General features: G+C 46.2%; 1 protein-coding gene across 3 annotated transcripts; it reads left to right on the plus strand.

Annotated features, from left to right (window-relative positions):
- Positions 1–1,295: 1,295 nt before the first annotated feature.
- On the plus strand, positions 1,296–20,602 carry LOC113575788 (protein bicaudal D homolog 1). 3 transcript variants are annotated; one of them, XM_081723653.1, is made up of 10 exons: positions 1,296–1,813; positions 9,499–9,711; positions 9,817–9,969; positions 10,087–10,560; positions 11,601–12,740; positions 13,013–13,164; positions 14,189–14,399; positions 17,284–17,303; positions 18,345–18,420; positions 18,802–20,602. In XM_081723653.1, the coding sequence occupies exons 1-10, from the start codon at positions 1,598–1,600 to the stop codon at positions 18,967–18,969; spliced, it is 2,823 nt and encodes a 940-aa protein (XP_081579779.1). In that variant the 5' UTR covers positions 1,296–1,597; the 3' UTR covers positions 18,970–20,602. The 3 variants fall into 3 exon arrangements, with proteins under 3 accessions (XP_081579779.1, XP_035383638.1, XP_035383639.1); XM_035527746.2 differs by lacking the exons at positions 17,284–17,303; positions 18,345–18,420; positions 18,802–20,602 and adding an exon at positions 2,838–2,976 and having other exon boundaries at positions 1,674–1,813; positions 14,189–17,264; XM_035527745.2 differs by lacking the exons at positions 17,284–17,303; positions 18,345–18,420; positions 18,802–20,602 and having other exon boundaries at positions 14,189–17,264.
- Positions 20,603–20,646: the final 44 nt, after the last annotated feature.

A 20,646-nucleotide genomic window follows, 5' to 3' on the forward strand; every position in this document is an offset into this window, starting at 1 on the left:
CAGGTCTGCAGATGAGCAGATGTTTTTTTGTAATGAGCAAGTTAACTGCTCATCAAACGGCCTTTGAGGCTTTTAGAAATCACCTTGGTTTTTGTGCGCTGAATGGTAAGGACTGGACGGTCAGGCAGGTTGTGCACACACTGGGTTTCTGTTTTTACAACCATGCTTTTGCCTTGACATTATTATCCTTTTGAGTGCTTACCTTTTCACCCCAGTCTTATCTGTGTTTATAGCTACCTGACACAGGTGAACTCCACATTACCCCACGCTTATCAGGACACGTTTCTAACTATGACAGGGAAATTCACAGGGTTTAACTGACTTAGGAGGAACGTTTGGTGAAAGTTATTCTCTGAGAGATCTTGACTACTTCCATTTGCTCAAAATATGTATATGCCACACAATATAACATAACTTGAACATAATTAGTTTGGCAATTGAGATTGTAAACATGTCTGTCAATGTTTTGATGGGAAAATGGTGACAGTGATGTAGAACAATTTGTATGGGACCACAGCACATGGTGACTAGTGGTGATTAATCATACCAGTGATGTCACGTGGACCATCAGTCTTGTTGCTACGCACAGTGGGGCTGGGGCTGTTTCATACCAACCGCTTTAGGCAGGAGTTGTCTTACCGGCCCTGAATGTTGAACTTTCCAAAGCCTCTATGAAATTTCATTTCATGAGGCTATTTGGTTGTTTTCTCATCTAATCTAATTTGTTAATTCTTGGGTATCTTATCCCTCACATATTTAGAAATGACGCACCTTTAATCAGCTGGTCTTCGTCTCCATAACTGGTCTAGAGTACAGTTAAGTACTTGTGCATTTGAGTCTGTTTTTAAATAAAAAATGTTCCCATTCAAATTTACCTAAAGGACAATAAAGTACATCTTATTGATTTTATATATATATATATATATATATATATATATATATATATATATATATATATATATATATATATATTCATATAAATAATATATAATATAATACAATTTATTTATTTGCCCAGATTTATCAATCTTATCAATCTTATTTATTTATTTGCCCAGATTTATCAATCTTAAGTATGATACCAGCTCACCCCAACTGAAGGCTACCAGAGTACCAGAGCCTGCAGTAATCTGACAGAAGAACTTTGCGGCTTCTAGAGGAAAAAAAAAAAGATTTTTGTTTTATTTTGTTTGATCAGTTTGATGTCGCACACGCTGAGCCACAGCGCGAGAGCAGCCGATCTCACGCGGGCAGGATGCTGTGGATGCGCTGACGTCACAGGCGGATGAAAGCGCGCTAGGAAGCCGCTGCGCTTGTGGAGATGGCGTCCATTCTCCATGAATAAGCAGAAAAAGAAAAGAAAGAAACGACCCCAGGCCTCTCCCATGACGGGATAGATGACGGGACATGTGCCTGCGCTGAAATGACTTAATTATTTCTGCTAGTAATCCTTCCACTACCATGATATTTGTACAGGTGACTTTATTGTGGCTTCTCTTAGTTTAACAGCATCGCAGGGGTTTGCTGAGCGCTAGCAGCTGTACGGGCTCCCTGCGCGAGGGACGGCGAGACGGGAGCGGAGGGGAGCCCGAGCGCGATGGCTGACGGGGGAGCATGCGGGAGCACGGGGGACCAGTGCCGGGCCGAGGTGGAGCGGCTGGCTCGAGAGCTCGCCGAGGCCAACACAGAGAAGGTGCGCGCGGCAGAATGCGGACTGGTGGTACTGGAGGAAAACCAGAGCCTAAAACAGCGGTGTGCAGAGCTGGAAGCCGAGCACGACACCCTGAGACAGGAGCTGGATCAGCTGCAGGAGGTAATTCCAGCCTCGTGCTGTCCACAAAAGACGCTTCTCACTCGCGTGCGTGCATGCGTTACTGGGACGCTGTGGTCCTGCTTTCTCTACTCGTTTTTAGCAAAATTATACAGCCGCAACTTTTCACCGAAAAATAACTTGTGTGGCTGTGGCACTGCAGCCTCGTCTGTTATGCGCGTTATTTATTCCAGCGTAACCTTCCCCGTGGGCTCTCACAGGCGAAGGCTTGGTGCAGTATACACGCTGAAAAGGACAAGTTCTCAAGTCCTTATTTGACATGAACGATGGATATGTCGTTTATAGTAATGACAGAGACGTATGTTACGTACTTATGGAGAGGATTTTATGTGGGGAATAAATGTGCGTGTTTCACATGAATAAAGGAAACCTCATTAAATTAGTTTTGCACAACTGGATATACTTTTACAAGTATGTATTGGACAGAGAGGGGGGGGGGGGTGCAGGTGCAAAAGGTGACCACACCCTCTTTGAGGTATCCCAGGTAGGTATGATTTATTTGGACTCTCTGGGGGCGGGGTGAGCTCTCTCAGTGGGTGGAGTGAGTGCCCTCTCTATCTTCCACTAGTCTAGATTCAGGTTGCTCTTTTCCAGGGTTGATGAGTGAGATTTTCTGTCTTCTCTCTCTGCTCTCTCTGTGTTCTCGCTGAACTGCAATAGACAGCAGTTATGTGGCGACTGTTTTATCACTAGTTAACTGTAAACAACTAGGCCTGCATGCAGTTCTACATTATACTGCTTTTGTGAAAAAGTTGATGCAAAGTATGTTTCAAAGTTTCAAAGTATGTTTCAGAGTATGTTTCAAAGGAAGCAACTTATCCCCAGGCATCGAGGTGACACATGTAGCATAATTTGTTAGGTTTTACTGTGTGTTAGGTCTTATTGTGTGTGAGGTCTAACTGCGTGTTAGGTCTACGTCTGTTCAGTTGTATCCAGTATTAAGATGCTCGTGTTGCTCAATTGAGTCGACTCACCGGGTTCATTTTAGTTGCTTTTTCACTCACAGGACCTGCCCTGGCAGTGTTTGGTCTGTTCTGCCAGAAGGGGGAGCCAGTGAGACCAGCTGGGCCACACAGACAGGGGTGGCAGTGGGGAGAGATATGGAGCTCCGGGTCAGAAAGCCAAAAAAATACAACTGCAGTGAGGTATCAGTGAATACTGTCAAGCAGTCACATGTTTATGTAGCTAAAATAGCTGTGTCTTAAAGAAATGACTGCTAATTTACAATTATCATCTGCAGTGTGTTTCTAAATTGGCGTTCTTAAACACAATTCCCAAGAAGGGCATATTTGTAAAAAATATATGTTTTATGATGGGAAGAGCCGGTCAGATTAAATAGTTGTGTTGACCTGTGGCTGAAGTTTAGCCTTGGATATAATTAGGGTTAGGGGTTAGGGTTAGGATTAGGTTAGGTTTACGATTAGGGTTAGGGTTGGGGTTGGTTAGGGTTAGGGGTTAGGGTTATGAATATGATAATGGCTGAGGCACATATTTGGGTTTGGGTTAGGGTTTAGCTAAGGGTTAGGTTTGGTTAAGGTTTAGCGTTAGGGTTAGTTAGGGATAGCGTTAGGGTTTAAGGTTAGGGTTAGGTTTAGGGTTAGTTAGGGTAAGGGTTAGTTAGGATTAGGATTGGGTTTAGGGTTAGTTAGGGTTAGAGTTTAGGATTAGGGTTAAGATTGGGTTTAGGGTTAGAGTTAGGATTGGGTTTAGGGTTAGGATTAGGTTTAGGGTTGGGTTATGAATATGACAATGGCTGAGGCACATTTCACGTCTTTGATTTGGCTTCAGATGCCAGTTAAAGCATCACTGCACTGTATTGATCAACTGGCACAAGAACGTCTCACTCAGCTGGAAGTGCAACCCTGTTCCCCTGTGGGAGTTTGGTACATCACTGCTGTGCGCTGCCTGAGACCAACAGAATGCTGAAAAACTTCACTCTATATGCGAGATTTTGAGTCTGTGTGTGTGTGTGTGTGTGTGTGTATGCATGACTGTGCTTGTGTACATTTTCCTGTGATTAATACAGTTTTCCAAAGTGTGAGGGACTAACAGACTGTTACACGGATCCAGCTGGCATTTAGAGTAAATAAACCTATTTACCCATTTTATATTAGAACTGCACAAAAATGCATATCAAAAAACACATATCAAAAATCAATAACTTGTTGAAACTGTTATCAGTAAATAATCCACCAGTTATTACTGATAAACATTTCTTGTATATGCTGTATTCAGAGCACAGACAAGCGCTCTGGGACACTTTGCACATGTATAGGGGCATTTGTGTCCAATGGGTGTAGATATGTTAAGTAGAAAATACTGTTACCATGGAGTTGATTTTTAAAGGATAGATTTGCAATATTTTAAGTGGTACATTATTAAAACTGTTGTCTTGACTCAGTTTCCTTCTTTGCTGAAGCGCATAAGTGCCGTTTCACAGCAGTACGACGGTCTGTGGTCCATCAGCTGCTGTCAGTCAGCAACCTTCTCGTCCCAATTAATCATTAATCAGCTTTTTACCACAAAACTGCTGAGTTGGCTCTCAACACAGCGTTGACACAGATGGCCGTGTTAACACTGAGATGGCCGTGTTAACACAGATGGCAGTGTTAACACAGATGGCAGTGTTAACACAGATGGCAGCGTTAACACTGAGATGGCAGTGTTAACACAGATGGCCGTGTTAACACAGATGGCAGTGTTAACACAGATGGCAGCGTTAATACAGATGGCAGCGTTAACACTGAGATGGCAGCGTTAATAATACAGATGGCAGCGTTAATACAGATGGCAGCGTTAATACAGATGGCAGTGTTAACACTGAGATGGCAGTGTTAACACTGAGATGGCAGTGTTAACACTGAGATGGCAGCGTTAATACAGATGGCAGCGTTAATACAGATGGCAGCGTTAACACTGAGATGTCAAAGTTAACACCTGACCAGGTAAAGGGAGGTGGGAAACCTTCATTACCTGAATGCGATGAATCTGACTCCTTGTGTTCTGATGCATGGACTGCAAAATCCAGGAACAAAATTCAGGACTGCATTTGGGATACAAGGTTCATGATTGAATCCTGTCTGATAGTGGCTGATACCAGTGTGTAGTGACAGATGTGCGTTAGACGCATGTACACAGGCATTTGGTGACAGATACACATACACAGACCCTCTACACATACAGGCCGTGCTGGGGTAGAAGGTACGGCCTCCTGATAACGTGCTGGGAGTGTCACTCATACAGGGTCAGAATCACACCGCCGTGCTCCATGGGAACCTGTCCTGAACTCCCACAAATCTGAGATGATGATGAGAAAATAGTAAGAGTCAGGAACCTCCTGAAGAAAACCTGCAGTGAAGTCTACCTGCTTGTTTCAGTCTACTGCCAACGAACCAATGAGAGGAGACATTCTTAGCATCATCCATGAGACACAAGCACATCTCCTCTGTACTGTGACCACTCGAGCTGTCCATCATCTCTGCATGATGGACATTTGGCTGTCACACATCTGCTGCATGATTATGTGTGCAGGTGCAGCCATGTCATTCTGCTCACCACAGGTGATGCTCTGACTCTGCCTTAGAGCAACTGGACCACATCAGCATCCTGAGCTGTTCCTGGTGGTGGTAGACATGCAAAATATAGCTGACAAATGAATGATGGAGAATTGCCTGCTTAAACAAAAAAAAAAATCATGGATCTTTTTTTTTCAAGTATAAGGTGGCTAATGACACAAGTCCAGTGAGGTATAAAGAGGCTCTGCTTGTCTTACACGTCTCTCTCGTCCTCCAGACCCCCGAATGTCCACGGGGACGTAGGAGTTTTTCTTCTAGTGTTCCAAGCTTGTGCAATACTTTGCCTGATGGCACAGAAATCACCCAACTCTTGATTCTGTTGAACCTGTGTTTGGACTCAACTCAACCCTTTTCTTGAACATACTGCCTCTTTTGTAGTTCTGCTCTCTCCGTTTGGGACTCTCTGTTCTCAGCATCATTTGAGTCTTATGTTTTGACTTTGTCTTTTGCATACTCGGGCTGTGGTGTGTAATGAACGCCTCGTCTAACTGCGTTCGCTCGTCATCTTATTTGTGATCTTGTTTTTTTCTAGTCTAGTGTGTTGGGTATCACAAAAGATAAAAATAAAATGCATTTTTATCATTATTATTATGGTTGTTTGTTGTTACTTATGAAAACGATAAAAACTGCCGTGTGTTTATATCAGTCAGTTCTCTTCTGATTACACAGAATTGACCAAAAATAAGAGTGTTGGCAAACGGTTACAGCTGTGGAGAACATTTCCGATGTTTGGCAGATGTCCTCGTCCAGGGTGCCTTACAGAAGCTTTGCAGTCTTATCAAATATATGTCTGTATGTGAGAATAGACAGTTTGGTGTTAATGCTATCAGACTAAAGTGGAAAAGAAGACAGTAAAAGTTATTTAAGTGTTTAGTGACTCAGGGAGGAGGTGAGTCTTCAGTCTTCATTTGAAGACAGCCAGTGTCTCAGCTGGGTGCAGGACAGAGAAGAGAGTAACTGTCTATAATAATGTCATCATTTAGTGGATATTTGGAACTGTTCAGTTTGTTACTCTGCGCATACATATTTAGACATCATAACTCGATTTGCTAGAAGAATCTGTTATGTCTCATGTGCAGTGTGATTCCTGATTTCTGTGTAGTGGTCCAGTTGATTACATTTCATTGAAATCAATGCTATTTTTGATCTCTTATAAGATCATCATCATAACATTATATAAAACAATAAAAGCACAGTACATTCCTGTGGTTCCTAGTCTCTCCTGAGGAACACCTGCACAGGTGACAAGTCACACATTGTCTGGTTTATTAATGGTACCCTATGGTTTACTCTAGTTGGCAGGAATGGAGCCATTTAATTCAGTTCAATTACTCATCAGTAACGCAGGATGTGATTGCTTCTTTGGCGCCCTCTGGTGGTTAGCTACGCATGACACATGCAGGAGAGATGATGAAAAATGCAGGGAATCGCATGAGCTGTGAATAAAAGCATCCACGTTATGCAGAATATGAGGTCACCTACAGATGGCCGCGTGTGTGTGTGTGTGTGTGTGTGTGTGTGTGTGTGTGTGTGTGTGTGAGAGTAAAAGTCCGTAGTAAATATTACTTTTCAGAATTATTTTTCAGAAATTCTCTAGAGCCAAACTAACACACAGCACAGTAGGGCAGAGGGGTTAATTACAGCATATTCACACAGCCTATGATGTCATCCTGATATAAAACATACAGGCTATGATGTCATCTTGATATAAAACATACAGGCTATGATGTCATCCTGATATAAAACATACAGACTATGATGTCATCCTGATATCACACACAGCTTCAGTTACCATAGAAAACTTTAATATCCTCAAAGAGGCAAGTACGGCCATCAAAACAAAAAAAATGTAATAATCATAAAAAATCTGTTTATCAGGGTAGTAAAGTCTCATTTGTTCAAATATGACGGTTTTGACTGAAAAATCCATGATAGTGTTTCAGAAGCTTGGTTTTAGTTCTCCTATAAGCACAGGGAAATGTATAAATTATTCTACATGTTAATCACCCATTAACTACAAATGTAGTTACATAACTACATAGAGTTTTGCATAAAAATGCTAAAATATTTGTTCAAGGTTTTTAACTAAATTAACCTTTTAAAATAACCTGCTCTGGAGTTTACATTGGATTTTCCCTTGCAAATAAAAATTTTATTGCACAGTTATATTACAGGATATAAAAATGCTTTAAATACAACAGAAATAAAGTTGCATTTTATTCCACAGTGTATGTGTACAGTTAAAACTGAGGATGGCCAAAATTCAGGTGGACCAGTGCCCCCTCGTGGTCATAGATATGCTGATGGAGTCGAAGGATTTTACAGAAATATGAAGCCCAAAGCCACAATCATTATTGTAGCTAAGGTTGGATTTGGGTCTTTTTTGAGTGCTTCGTTATAAATTTTTTTTTGTCTCTCTGTCTGCCAATAATTGTGTAAGTTGTTCTGTTGTCCTGTGCAGTGTACATTCACATCCCCCAGCGTGTGCAGGAGAACGCACACGAAAGGACGAAGCGTTTCATCAAAGACAGTCAACAGAAGATACCACTAAAAATAAATCTGAGTGGTGTCCTCGTGGCTGTCCACTCAGAGTAACGTGTCTAGTAAACGTTTAAGATGATTACGAAATGTAGTTAATGAGCACCAGTTAGACTCTTATTAGAGTGCTGAGTCATTTATTAACCCAGACATAACACTCACTTCTCTTGGCTCTCACCACCGTGCTGAGTCAGTCCCACCCTGTAAATGATGTCATCGACAAGGCCTGATTTAACACGTTCCCATGAGAACAGTGTCCCATTGTCCTCTGGGTCTCAGTTTCCTGTTAAATGAAACTGTAACATGATACCAAAATATCCAGCATGGTATAGTGAAGAATCCATTTTAGCATATAGAGGTTCAATGGTTTGACGGGGGCTGCGGTCTGTGCGTATTTAACTGACCTTTATTGGTACAGTAACATCAGATGTCTGCCGGTTGGCTTTTAGTCTCTGTAGCTACTCCCTCGGGGTGATCGTGGTACTGTCCCTGAGGTGTAGTTCCTCTCTGCAACACTGAGCTCCCTCCTGAGAGCCTCTCTCTCCTTCTGGAGCTCCTGCACGTTTCCTCTCAGTTCCAGCAGTGAGTTTCTTAACTGGTCCAGCTGATCTGAGATGCTGGGAGGGTTTTTTGGATGGTGGGTTGGACAGAAGAAGATGTTAGATACTATTATCTCTATTTCCTGCAGAGAAAGCCTTTCTTGTAGCTGGGATCCCGTGATCTCCAGCTGTCCAAGTTGTGTTGGTCTGTCCTGTGTTTTCCAGCCCCTCCCCCGAACCCTGTGCTACAAGCTGTTAGTTCCCCCCCTCCTCAGTTACTTTCTCAGTCTCTGCTACTGCTCTGATAAAACTAAAGTTTTCCTGAAAAGAGTAGACTGGCCTCAGTGCCTTGGAACATGAGGGTGCCATTGTGAGAAATGTGCACAGTTAGGATGGTGTTATCCTCATGACTATGGCCCACTTCTCTTGCTGTTTGCAGTGGGCACAGACAGCTCTGTGCCAGGCTTCACTGTATTCTGTATATAACAGGAGACTGGTGGTGTTGTTTCCTGCTGTGCTACAGTCTGTTTTAAGCATCTCTGGGTTTTCTTTGTGTATTTTGTGTTTAGGTTTTCTTGGCCTGTGCGGTTTTTAAGCTCTGCTGGGTAGTTTATTGTAAGGGGGAGTTTTCCCGCACCTGTACTAGCCATGGCTCACTCAGTTAGTAGCTACAATAGCACAGGAGCTAGTTTTCTGGACAAGTAAAGTGCTAAAATGTATCCGAGTTTCTGTGGAGTTGAGGTCTTCCTTGGCTTTATCCTTTGTTTTGTCCTTAGCTGTAAGATGCTACTGTTCCACTCCTGTTTCTGTGTATTTAGTTTCTTGTGTTGTGGAGAAATTTCATCAAAATGAGTTGCTCTCTTGTTTCTTTCTTGAAAGTTGAGTTGTTGTTGTTTTTTAATTTCTTTACTAATTTACTTTGGTTGTTCTTCTTTGGTCTATCTCATTTTAAAACCCCTGTACTTCTGAGAATCTTACGAGCTCCAGTTAAACACTCTCTCTCTCTCTCCTCTAGGCCTTCACCCAGGCCTACACCACCCAGAGGAAGGTAGCAGAGGATGGAGAGACCAACGAGGCTGTGCTCCTGCAGGAGTCAGCCACCCAGGAGGCGTACTACATGGGCCGTCTGCTGGAGCAGCAGGCTGAGCTGAGGCGCTCCCAGTACCAGACCTCCAGCCTGCAGGCAGAGAACGAGCGGCTTGGGACACTCCTGGAGGAGCTCCGAGAGGTAGGGCTCTCGCCACCTGGAGCCCAGACGCGTGAGCCTCCTCGTTTGGCCTCCACGGGGCACCCTGCAAACCCTTCTCCCTCTCTCTCCATCATTCATCCTCAGAGTACCGAGCTGCACCAGCTCCAGAGCAGCCAGCTGAGGGAGGAGGTGCAGGAGTGTAAGGTAAGGGAGGTACGTCTGCTGCAGGACTACACTGAGCTAGAGGAGGAGAACATCACCCTGCAGAAACTGGTGTCCACGCTCAAACAGAACCAGGTACATGGACATGTGACACACACACACACACACACTTGCATGTACGGGAAGTGTCACATACTAAAGTGTTGGTGGTGCAAGTGGGATCAAACAAACAGCTCCTGGTCTCCTGCAAAGGTGGAGTACGAAGGACTAAAACACGAGATCAAAGTCCTGGAGGAGGAGACAGCTTTGCTGAACGGCCAATTAGAAGACGCGTTGCGCCTGAAGGACATCTCAGAGAGCCAACTGGAGGAGACGCTGGATGCTCTGAAGAGTGAGCGTGAGCAGAAGCGCAGCTTGCGTAAGGAGCTGGCTCAGCACCTCATGCTGTGTGATGGCACCTTCACTTCAGCCAGCGCACACCTGCTCGCCCTCAGCTCAGCGCCCCCTAGTGGCAGCGCCACCCCCACCTCTGCCACTTCCCCTGGCGCTGAGGAGAGTGGCAAATACCATGGGCTTCTCCTGCAAGCAGCACCAGGCGCGGCGCTGACCCGACTCAACGGCAACCATCAGGGAGCAGCGACCAGAAAGAGCGACTCGGCAACCCCTGACCTCTTCAGTGAACTGAACCTCACGGAGATTCAGAAACTTAAACAGCAACTGCAGCAGGTATGATGTGCGTAATTCTTCGTGATAAAATGACAGAAAGTTTCCTCAGACAGGCTCTGTGGTTCCTCTCCTGCAACTGGCAAAGCCATTAGCAATTCTGTACAGAGGGAGAGAGAGCAAGAGAGAGAGAGAGAGAGAAAGAGAGAGAGAGAGAGAAGAAGAGAGGATAATGACTCTGTTCAGACAGAGAGGAGGAAAGACATGCCTTATTGTGTCTGGGCATTGATCCTTTTAAAACTGGACAATGCAGTGTACTAACTGTATACACACACGGTATAATATGCCATGCTCAGATTATTGATCATTTTCTGGATGTGTCTTTAATTTGCTTGGTTAACGAACTACAGTGATATGAAAGTATTTTTCTTTTTGGTCATTCTGTCTTCACTCAGTAGTTCCTTTTGTAGTGAAGTTGATCAGTGAGCTTAGGTCTAGTTCACATTTAGTAAACATGGTGTATAGACTCATTTGGGTATTTACTCGCCAGGAATGACTAGTTAAGCATTAAGATTAATTAACATAACTAAACATACTTTAAACATAATCAGTAAAACAGTTTATGTGCATTCATCCTTTCAGAACCTAACCGGGAAACGTTCAGTCAGGGAGCACAGTGAGTCCCAGTTTGCACTGGTTTTTATGATGCACTCTGGGAATTTTCCAAGGAGTAAAAGTTCTAGTGCCCTGTAACAAATTTGACAATGAGACACTCAAAAACAAGTAAAGAAGACACGCCAGAACCAGACAAGACAGACATTACTGACATTACTGGCATTTAAGTAAGCCTTCAGATGTTCAAGTTCAAGTTCAAGTTTGGTTTATTTGTCACATACACAGTCATACACAGTATAACTCGCAGTGAAATGGTTGAGAGTCCAAACTGAGGAAAAAGAAAACGGGTGCATAGAGAAATATAGATATTCTATATATGTGAAAATATATATATGCATAGAGAAATATATATATTCTATATATGTACAAAATATACAAAATATATATGTACAAAATATATTATACGTGATGCGTGTGCTGCTTTCTAGGTGGAGCAGGAGAAGATGTCGGCCCTGAATAGCCTGCAGGTGTGTCAGACACAGCTAGGACACGCACAGACCGCCCTGGAGGAGCAGCACGAGACTACCTGCCACCTCCGAGAGCGCCTCCGCGTCCTCCACCAGCAGGGCGGCGCCGCGGCCGCTCACGAGGACGAGCAGGAGCTGGAGATGAGGAGCCCGTCGTGGGCCTGCAGCAACCTGGCGGGCCTGGGGGTGGAGCTCCTGCAGTGCAAGTACCGGGTGGCAGTGATGGAGGTGGTAAGTCAGAAGGCAGAACTGAGGGAGCTGCAGGACAGGCATAGGGAGTGCGTGGAGGGGGCGGTGCGGGCGGAGGTGGACGCCCGGGTCCGGGTGCAGCACGTGGAGGCACAGGTGGAGGCGTTGAAGCGCGGCTGTCGGGAGGCCCGGGAGAGGACTGCGGGGTTGGAGCGGGAGCTGCGGGCGGCGCGGAGCACGGCCTCGGAGAGCCACGCCGCGCTGGCTGCTGCCCAGGACGAGCTGGCCGTGTCCAGCGAGGAGCTGGCGCTGCTCTACCACCATGTCTGCCTGTGCAACAACGAGACGCCCACCCGCGTCACGCTGGACTACTACAGACAGGGCCGCAGCCAGTCGCCCCGCGCTACCGCCGCCGGCCTGAAGGGGCAGGACGAGCACCGCGTCCTGCTGACGCCACGGCTGGCGCGCCGCCTTGCAGCGATCAACACCTCCGCTTCTGCCTCCACGCCCAGCGACGCCCTCGCGCCCTCCGACTCGCCCTCCAGAGAGCCGCTCGCCCAGGACGACAGCCCGCTCCGCACGCCGCTGGGCTCGCCTGCCGTCAGTGCCTCTTCGTCGTCGTCATCCTCGTCTCCAGCGCCCGAGTCCTCCTCATGCTCTGAACCGCGGCGCGAGACCATCACCATCCACCACCTGAACGCCGTCATCCGTGAGCAGATCGAACACCTGCAGAAGGCCGTGGAGCGCTCGCTGCATCTGTGGCGGCAGAGGCCTGCCGCCCAGGAGATCACGCCAGCCCTCGACAAGGACCAGGAGGCCTTAACCGAGGAGATACTAAAGCTGAAGTCCCTGCTGAGCACTAAGAGAGAGCAGATCGCCACCCTGCGCCTGGTGCTCAAGGCCAACAAGCAGGTAGGGTGAGTGGTGTCCACAGCAGGGTTACCTGAGGACACTGTCACATGATTTAGAGGACACTCTGTGTTCCTGGACTACCTCAGTTAGTTAAGATAACTCAGTTAATAGTTAAATCATGCTATTAGTCTAGGACTATTAGACTTTATGGGGATTTCATCACTTTGCCAAGTATTGTTGATTCTGGTGTCTCTCAGTACTAACCATGCTGTGTTCGTGAAAATGTGTTGTTTATGGTACGAGGTGCTTAAATGCTGTTTCCATGGTGCCAGACCGCTGAAGTGGCACTGGCTAACCTGAAGAGCAAATATGAGAGTGAGAAGTCCATCGTCAGGGAGACCATGCTGAAGTTGAGGAACGAGCTGAAGGCTCTGAAGGAGGACGCTGCCACATTCTCCTCCCTCAGGTCCATGTTCGCCACACGGTGAGGGTCACATATGCTGTGACATGGACAAGGGACGGACTAACACAGGACAGGACAGGCTAACACAGGACAGGACAGGACAGGACAGGCTAACACAGGACAGGACAGGACAGGCTAACACAGGACAGGCTAACACAGGACAGGACAGGCTAACACAGGACAGGACGAACTAACACAGGACAGGACAGACTAACACAGGACAGGACAGGACAGGCTAACACAGGACAGGACAGGCTAACAGGACAGGACGGGCTAACAGGATGGACAGGACGAACTAACACAGGACAGGACAGACTAACACAGGACAGGACAGGACGGGCTAACAGGATGGACAGGACGAACTAACACAGCACAGGACAGACTAACACAGGACAGGACAGGCTAACACAGGACAGGACAGGCTAACACAGGACAGGACGGGCTAACAGGATGGACAGGACGGACTAACACAGGACAGGACAGACTAACAGGACAGGACGGACTAACACAGGACAGGACGGACTAACACAGGACAGGACGGGCTAACAGGATGGACAGGACGAACTAACACAGGACAGGACAGACTAACACAGGACAGGACAGGACAGGCTAACACAGGACAGGACAGGCTAACACAGGACAAGACGGGCTAACAGGATGGACAGGACGAACTAACACAGGACAGGACAGACTAACACAGGACAGGACAGGACAGGCTAACACAGGACAGGACGGACTAACAGGATGGACAGGACAAACTAACACAGGACAGGACAGGCTAACACAGGACAAGACGGGCTAACAGGATGGACAGGACGAACTAACACAGGACAGGACAGACTAACACAGGACAGGACAGGACAGGCTAACACAGGACAGGACGGGCTAACAGGATGGACAGGACGAACTAACACAACACAGGACAGGACAGACTAAGACAGCTGAGATTGACCAAATAAACCCAGGGCAGGTGCAGATAGGCAGGGACACAGTTGTCTCTGACGAGAGCGTTAAAGCAGGACTGTCCTTGTCCCGCATCCTCCAGGTGTGACGAGTACGTCACTCAGCTGGACGAGATGCAGAGGCAGCTGGCAGCGGCCGAGGATGAGAAGAAGACTCTGAACTCTCTGCTGCGCATGGCCATCCAGCAGAAGCTGGCGCTCACCCAACGGCTGGAAGACCTGGAGTTCGACCACGAGCAGAGCCACCGTCCCCGCGCTGGACGGGCGTCCAGGCTGAGGTCCACCCCGCCCAAAGTAAGTGGTCCAGCAGCCCCGCCCCTCCACGACACCTCGTCCACAGACGCTACCGTGTCGCCAACGGTGACTGCTTCACTCCCCTCCGATCCAGGCAGCCCCCCTGCACTGGAGGCACCTTCCTCACCCGCTCCTTCCTCCTCCTCCTCCTGGCCTCCCCTGACCACGCCCTCCCGCCCGGGCCATGCCCACTGGACGGTGGGGATGCGGGCACACGCGGTGGAGCCGCACTGCTTCAGTGTGGACTACACCCAGCTGACCCGAACCACCAGCCTCACCCGTCGCTATGCAAATGAGTCGCCTGGCTCTGCCCCCCCCTCACCCTACCGCTCACCCATCCTGGGGACCTACCGCTCCAGTTGGAGCTCCCCCAGGCCCCGCCCACTCCCATCCGTCCTGACGCGCTCCACCCACACAACCAGATACACCTCCCCCTCCTCCTACAGCTCACTCTACCCAAGAACCTACAGCTCCCAGCATCCCCGCTACTGAGGCCAAGCAGGGTGCTGCAGACAGGAGGATGGACCGGGTTCCCGCTTTTGTAGTTCCAGTACGCTTGACGTGTTTGGTGACGGTTTTTTCCGCTCAGGGATTTTGTGGCGCACAAGTGCTCCTGCTGTCCTGTGAGAGACTGTTGATCAGTTCTCAGGACTGGGTCTGTCTCTGACATCTCTCTCTTCATCATGAGGTCACTTATGGTGCACGATGACCTCACAGCACAACCCAACCAGAGAGGAGGGATGAACTGTTTTTTAGAAAGTACCTGGACATTAAGTCAGCTGGGCTGTGTGGAAGGACTGTCTTGTTTTAGGGTAAAACCAATTGTAATGATACAGTTCACATGAAGAGGTTTGGAAGTCAGTCATATGAGTGGTGGAATGATGAATACGTATATATGCATTGCTGAGTTCCCTCACTGTGTAATAGCTTTATCATTTTTTTCTATTGTAGCTTTTGTTTGTTTGTTTGTTTTTGTTTTTCTCAAGAAGTGTCATGACCTTTAAAGTGATAAATAACAAGGTTTTTATATCCACTGGAGGTTTCCGTATTGCCACTTCTCTTCCATTCCAGCAGACGCATGTCTTCGCCCTCTCTGTGTACCACGCCTTCTCCTGTGTGTTAATTCCTCTGTTGTTTTAGTTTCTTCATTTGCAGAAATGTTCTGCTTTGTTGGTAATCAGCTCCAGATACTGAGCTGTAATATGAATCTTAATCAACTAACGAAAGATGGACGTTACTAGCTACCAGTTCGAATTTTGCTATTTGCATAATTCTACCTGGTAGCTCTCTGCTTCCATATGTCCGTAACAGACTGAATTCCTCCTCTAGCAGTTTAGCGGTCGAGTTGGTTCTGTGTGTAAATCAGTCAGAGAGGATTTCACTTTAGCTGAAGCACAGAAACAGTTACACTGTCTGAGTGTTTCAGTGCAGACAGGCGCAGATGCCGGTTTCTAGTCGACCCTACCAATCTCAGGGATTAGCTGTCTTTGTCAGTGTGCTCTTGTTAGGGTGAAATAATGCGCGGATCCCCGAGGCTTTGGTGAAAAACACTCTTTTCTTCTCACTTTACATTCATGTTCATGCATTGTCAGGTATTATTCTTCATTCCCTTTTGGCAGAATTCTTTAGCTCAGAATCACGGGATAAAGCATTAACCGAGTAAAGACTGAGAACAGAACACTGTGGGGACACACGTCACCCCCATGTCTTCCCCTCAGTCTCCAGACAACTAAAACATTAACATTCAGCTCCACTGTTGGACCAAAGACACCGAACTCGCCTCCTTCTGTCATTGACGTGTCTACACAAATGGAGGCTGAAGCATTTGACAGAAGCCCAACCCCCGAATGCACACACTCACACACATGGCTAAGTGATATTGCTGTTCCTTTACACCACAGTGCATTAGCGGGGTATCACACTCCACCTGGTGCTCTGCACCACAGAACACTTGAGCTCTGACAGCTTCCTGGTGTCCTTGGTGTGGAGATGATCTGGAGTGTAGTGGTGAAAGCTGAGAGGAGAACCTGCTCTTCCCACCAGCTCTGTCTCATTGCACCTAGCAGTAGATAATAGTGCACTCACGGAAGACTTCACCTCACTTCTCTTATTGCACTAATATGGAAATGTGTTTTGTCCTGTGAGTGTTTTGGGATTGTGCCACTGTGTGGTCTGGTGTGGAAGGTGAGAAAGAGAAGAATGGTTTATGTTCGGAGTTTTGGAGAGCTATACGTACTCAGGTGGAGACTGTGTGTCATATTAGGACTAGGGTTAGGATTAGGGTTAAGGTTAGGGTTAGGAAACCTAGACCTCCTCTCTGTGGCACCCTTTTACCTAAGGCCTGACACACACACACACACACAGCACATCTTCAATGCATTTCCTATTAATGTTAAGTTGTCCCAGGTCTGTAGGACCCTCACACCTGTCAAATGCTTCAGCCTCCATGGTGTTGGCACGCGCTGCACTGCTTCTCACGCCCACGTCCTTTATCTCACGTGTTCATCACATCAGAAGCGATGGATATGCAACTCCAGTCAGAGTCTTACATTTTCTCTGTCATTAGCTTTCCTACTGTAGCAACACTTTGCTACACTTTGCAAACCAATTCCAGAGTGGCTTTTTCTGGGCAGACTGTTCCGTCTGTAATTAACTGTGCATGAATACCATACAGGACACACCACATCTCTGGAGTGTAGTGTACAGTCAACCAGTGTATTATTAGTATGTAATGTAAATGCAAATGACACATAAATGATCTGCACTAATTCCGTCTTTTGTCTTTACTGTGTGCGTTTTAATCACCTGAGACGTATACACATGCATACAAGTCAATCTGCGTCAAACATGCACAATATCTGCGTTATACATGCTGTTGTTTTAGCTGCTTCTTGACTGTCCTGGGTAAGTACAGCTTCAGCCTTCAAACACATTAATCTTTCCTACCAGCGTGTTATCTTATATAACACCGTCTAGCTGTGTTTATATGTGATTATCTGGAAGCCTCTCTACAGTGAGGCGGGTCACCCCTGACTTCCAGTTATTTTGCATGTGCATGTGGCACAGAGATGAGTGAATGGCTTTGGAGAGGGGCTTTTCTTTGGGGGGGGGGGGGGGGCTTTGGAGGGAGGGGCTTTGGAGAAAGGTTTGATTGGAAATCCAGGAGACTGGCTAATTCCAGTGTAGTAGCAAGAACTGTAACACTAATGAAACTAATGAAATACGTGTTCTGATTACACAATGTGTGTCAGATGTGCTGTGTTCTTAATGCATAAATGTACCATAACAAACTAAAAAAAATATCAATGAAATCTCAGGTATTTGAATTAAATTCACTTCCAGTTAATTTGATTTCTGCTCAAATAACAAAATCAGTTTTCTGAACCCAAATGACTGATGAAGCTCCCTCGTCACAAATAACCCCTCAGTATATACTGTAGCTCCCTTTATTTATGAAGTACATGTGATTACAGTGTGTTTACAATGCCAGTCTGTCCCTCCCTCTCCTCTGTCTTGTTAGTTTGGAGGGTTGCAGACTCACTTCATCCGACTTGTTCTGGCACGATCGCAGTGATGAAGTGTTTGAATATTCTGTTCATTTCATTTATGGTATGATTTGTGGTGTGTGTTATGGTGTGTTCTTATGCAAGTGTTTCACTAATTTGCAGCATACTGGTATGAAGAGCCACACCTTTGAGAGGAACTACATCCAGTATACCACCCAAACTATCTAGACTTGTATTTTACTCTCCCTCATTTTAACACAATATGACACAAATGTGTTAAAATAGTGCTGTTTTGCTAACGCATTTTTGAGAATGTATTTGTTTTGTTGTAATTTCTGTGGAGTCCCAGAGCCCCACACTGCCCCCTGCTGTGTGGGAGGTCTAACCTGTCACACTGCCCCCTGCTGTGTGGGAGGTCTAACCTGTCAGTCTCTTCCAGATTGTCAGCAGTCTCCTGTCACAGTGTCACCAAACGCCTCACAGCTAAGACTGAACCAGGCCTCAGAACACAGCAGGTGATGTACACAGTACACGCCGACTTTCTGCTCTTCACCTGAAAAGGCCTGTTAGCCTGTTCCAAACACCATACTGAATTTTATTAGCTGCTGTTTTCATTACACTCCCGAGTTTCAGTCACACGTGGACACTGAATGTATGTGAATATGGGAGTCACTTATGATCAAGCACCTGATGTATCCATTAAAGAAAAGTATAACATCTCCATTGAGAAAAGCTATCAGTAGCATAGCAAAATTGGAGCTAAAATGTTTTGTCATATGTAATAGGCATATAACAGATATAAAAGGTGTTTGACATTTAGTTCATTGTGTTAGTGTGTTGGTGTGTATTCTCCTGGTCACTGCCATGATTGGGTGGGGTGTGGACTGATTTTGCAGGTGCAGTGTGGTGACCGGTCCACCAGGAGGTGCTGTGACACTCCGTTTTCCAGCAGTGGGCTGTGGGCTGGTCTGTGGCCAGTACTCGAGCTTCCCGGGCCCTCTCTGTCCCCTAGAGAGACGCCCAACCCTATGAACTGTCTCACTCCTGTCCACTCAGATCCCTGAACAACCAACACAAATGCAGCCTAGAGACAAAATCATAAACCTCTTCAAATAGAAAACAACTACAGAAATCATCACGTGACTACAAATGCAGTGAACTGCCCACCTCAGCCTGGTTCAGTCAGTGTTCGGGACACACATCACGTCTATAAAGTAAACTACCTCTCTTTGAAATACGTTCTATGGAACATAAGCAGATCACAGCACGTGTGTCACTTGTTGCCGTTAATGGGAGCCTGTCAGACTTGTTTGTTTTGATCCTGATGTGACACGCGTTAAGTTGTACAATGAAGATGATGTTCTTCTGTTCCAGACATCTCACGTTGGTATTCAGTTTTCGTGTTCACGTAAGCCACCGAACACTGTTAGCACAACCTGTGACCAGTTTCAGGGTATATGACTCTTATTCTAAGCCCATGGAAACATGACAGCTGGTGACATACTGGATGTAAATATGGAATCTCCAAAGAAACACACCGGAGGTCTTAGTAGGTAGGTCACGTTTGCAAAAAACGATCTAAAGGTGTTGCCATGATGATTTGAGATAAACATTTAGTGGATTACTCATTACAGGACTTAGCTCCTTGCCTAGAACTGATGACAGACACAGGACAAACTGCCAAAGACGCTGTCAGGTCTTAAATACAGGACTGCCAGTGCAGACAGTCTCTGTTCTGACGTACAAGAGCCTCTCAAAGAACTGCACTGCAATATGAATTACCCAGAAATTTCAGCAGAACCACAATTTGATTTTTACATCAGTGTAACTAGTTAATTCTTTAATTCCTAATTTCTTTATTTCACTCTCCTCCCCTCCTGCTACGTGTACTGTACTTTCCCCTGGTCATGGAGACCACCCAACTAAGTCATTACAAATGTTGGTCTGCTTTGAAAAGAATCATATTGGTTGCTTGCACAATTTGACACCAACACTGTACCGGACTGCAGGTGTCATTACCTTGAACAGCCGGACAGAACTCAACCATGTGCAGTTACAACTCAGCCATCAGAAATGCAACGAACAGCGTACTGCAGACGAGACAGTGCGGAGAGAGCAGACAGCAATACAGCTCACAACCTTTAGTCCTGTTTCTTGTCATTTTTAAATAATCAATGTAAAAAGGAAAAAAATAAATTGGAACATATGCTATAAAAATTCCCCTTGTTCTTGTGTCTGTTATGAAGCGAATAACTGTAGGAGAGAAGAAATAGCTTCACATAGTACTGACACTCTATAACAGCATCGTTCCAACCCACTAGCCTTTCCCGTCCCAGACTTGGGTCACCCTCGCCTGAGTACTGATAAGCAACACCTGTCTCTTGTTCCAGTTCCCTTTATAACATCCCAGTTTCCCCCTCAAACTTGCATAAGGAAGGGGGATGAGTGGACCACATTTATCACAACACGAGGGCATTATGAATATCTAGTTATGCACTATGGTTTGGCCAACAGTCCCTCAGTCTTCCAGGCCTTCATGGACGAGATTTTCTGTGACATGATACACAGATTCCTTATTGTGTACATCGACGACATTTTGATTTACTCACAGTCTTTATCAGAGCATCTCCAGCACGTCGCTGCTGTTTTGTCCCAGCTCTGGCAACACAATGTCTATGCAAAGGCAGAGAAATGCGAGTTCCATCAGACGTCTCTGACCTTCTTAGGCATTGCTATCTCCC

This window comes from Electrophorus electricus, chromosome 11 (assembly GCF_041902795.1).
Source record: "Electrophorus electricus isolate QZ-2024a chromosome 11, ASM4190279v1, whole genome shotgun sequence".
Taxonomy (NCBI): Eukaryota; Metazoa; Chordata; class Actinopteri; order Gymnotiformes; family Gymnotidae; genus Electrophorus; species Electrophorus electricus.

Excerpts from the sequence above, each read along its gene's own strand:
- LOC113575788 (XM_035527745.2), top strand. The coding sequence starts at position 1,598 with ATGGCTGACGGGGGAGCATGCGGGAGCACGGGGGACCAGTGCCGGGCC. Across the intron at positions 9,712-9,816 it reads TCCTGGAGGAGCTCCGAGAG|AGTACCGAGCTGCACCAGCT; the intron begins GTAGGGCTCTCG and ends ATTCATCCTCAG. Across the intron at positions 10,561-11,600 it reads TTAAACAGCAACTGCAGCAG|GTGGAGCAGGAGAAGATGTC; the intron begins GTATGATGTGCG and ends GCTGCTTTCTAG.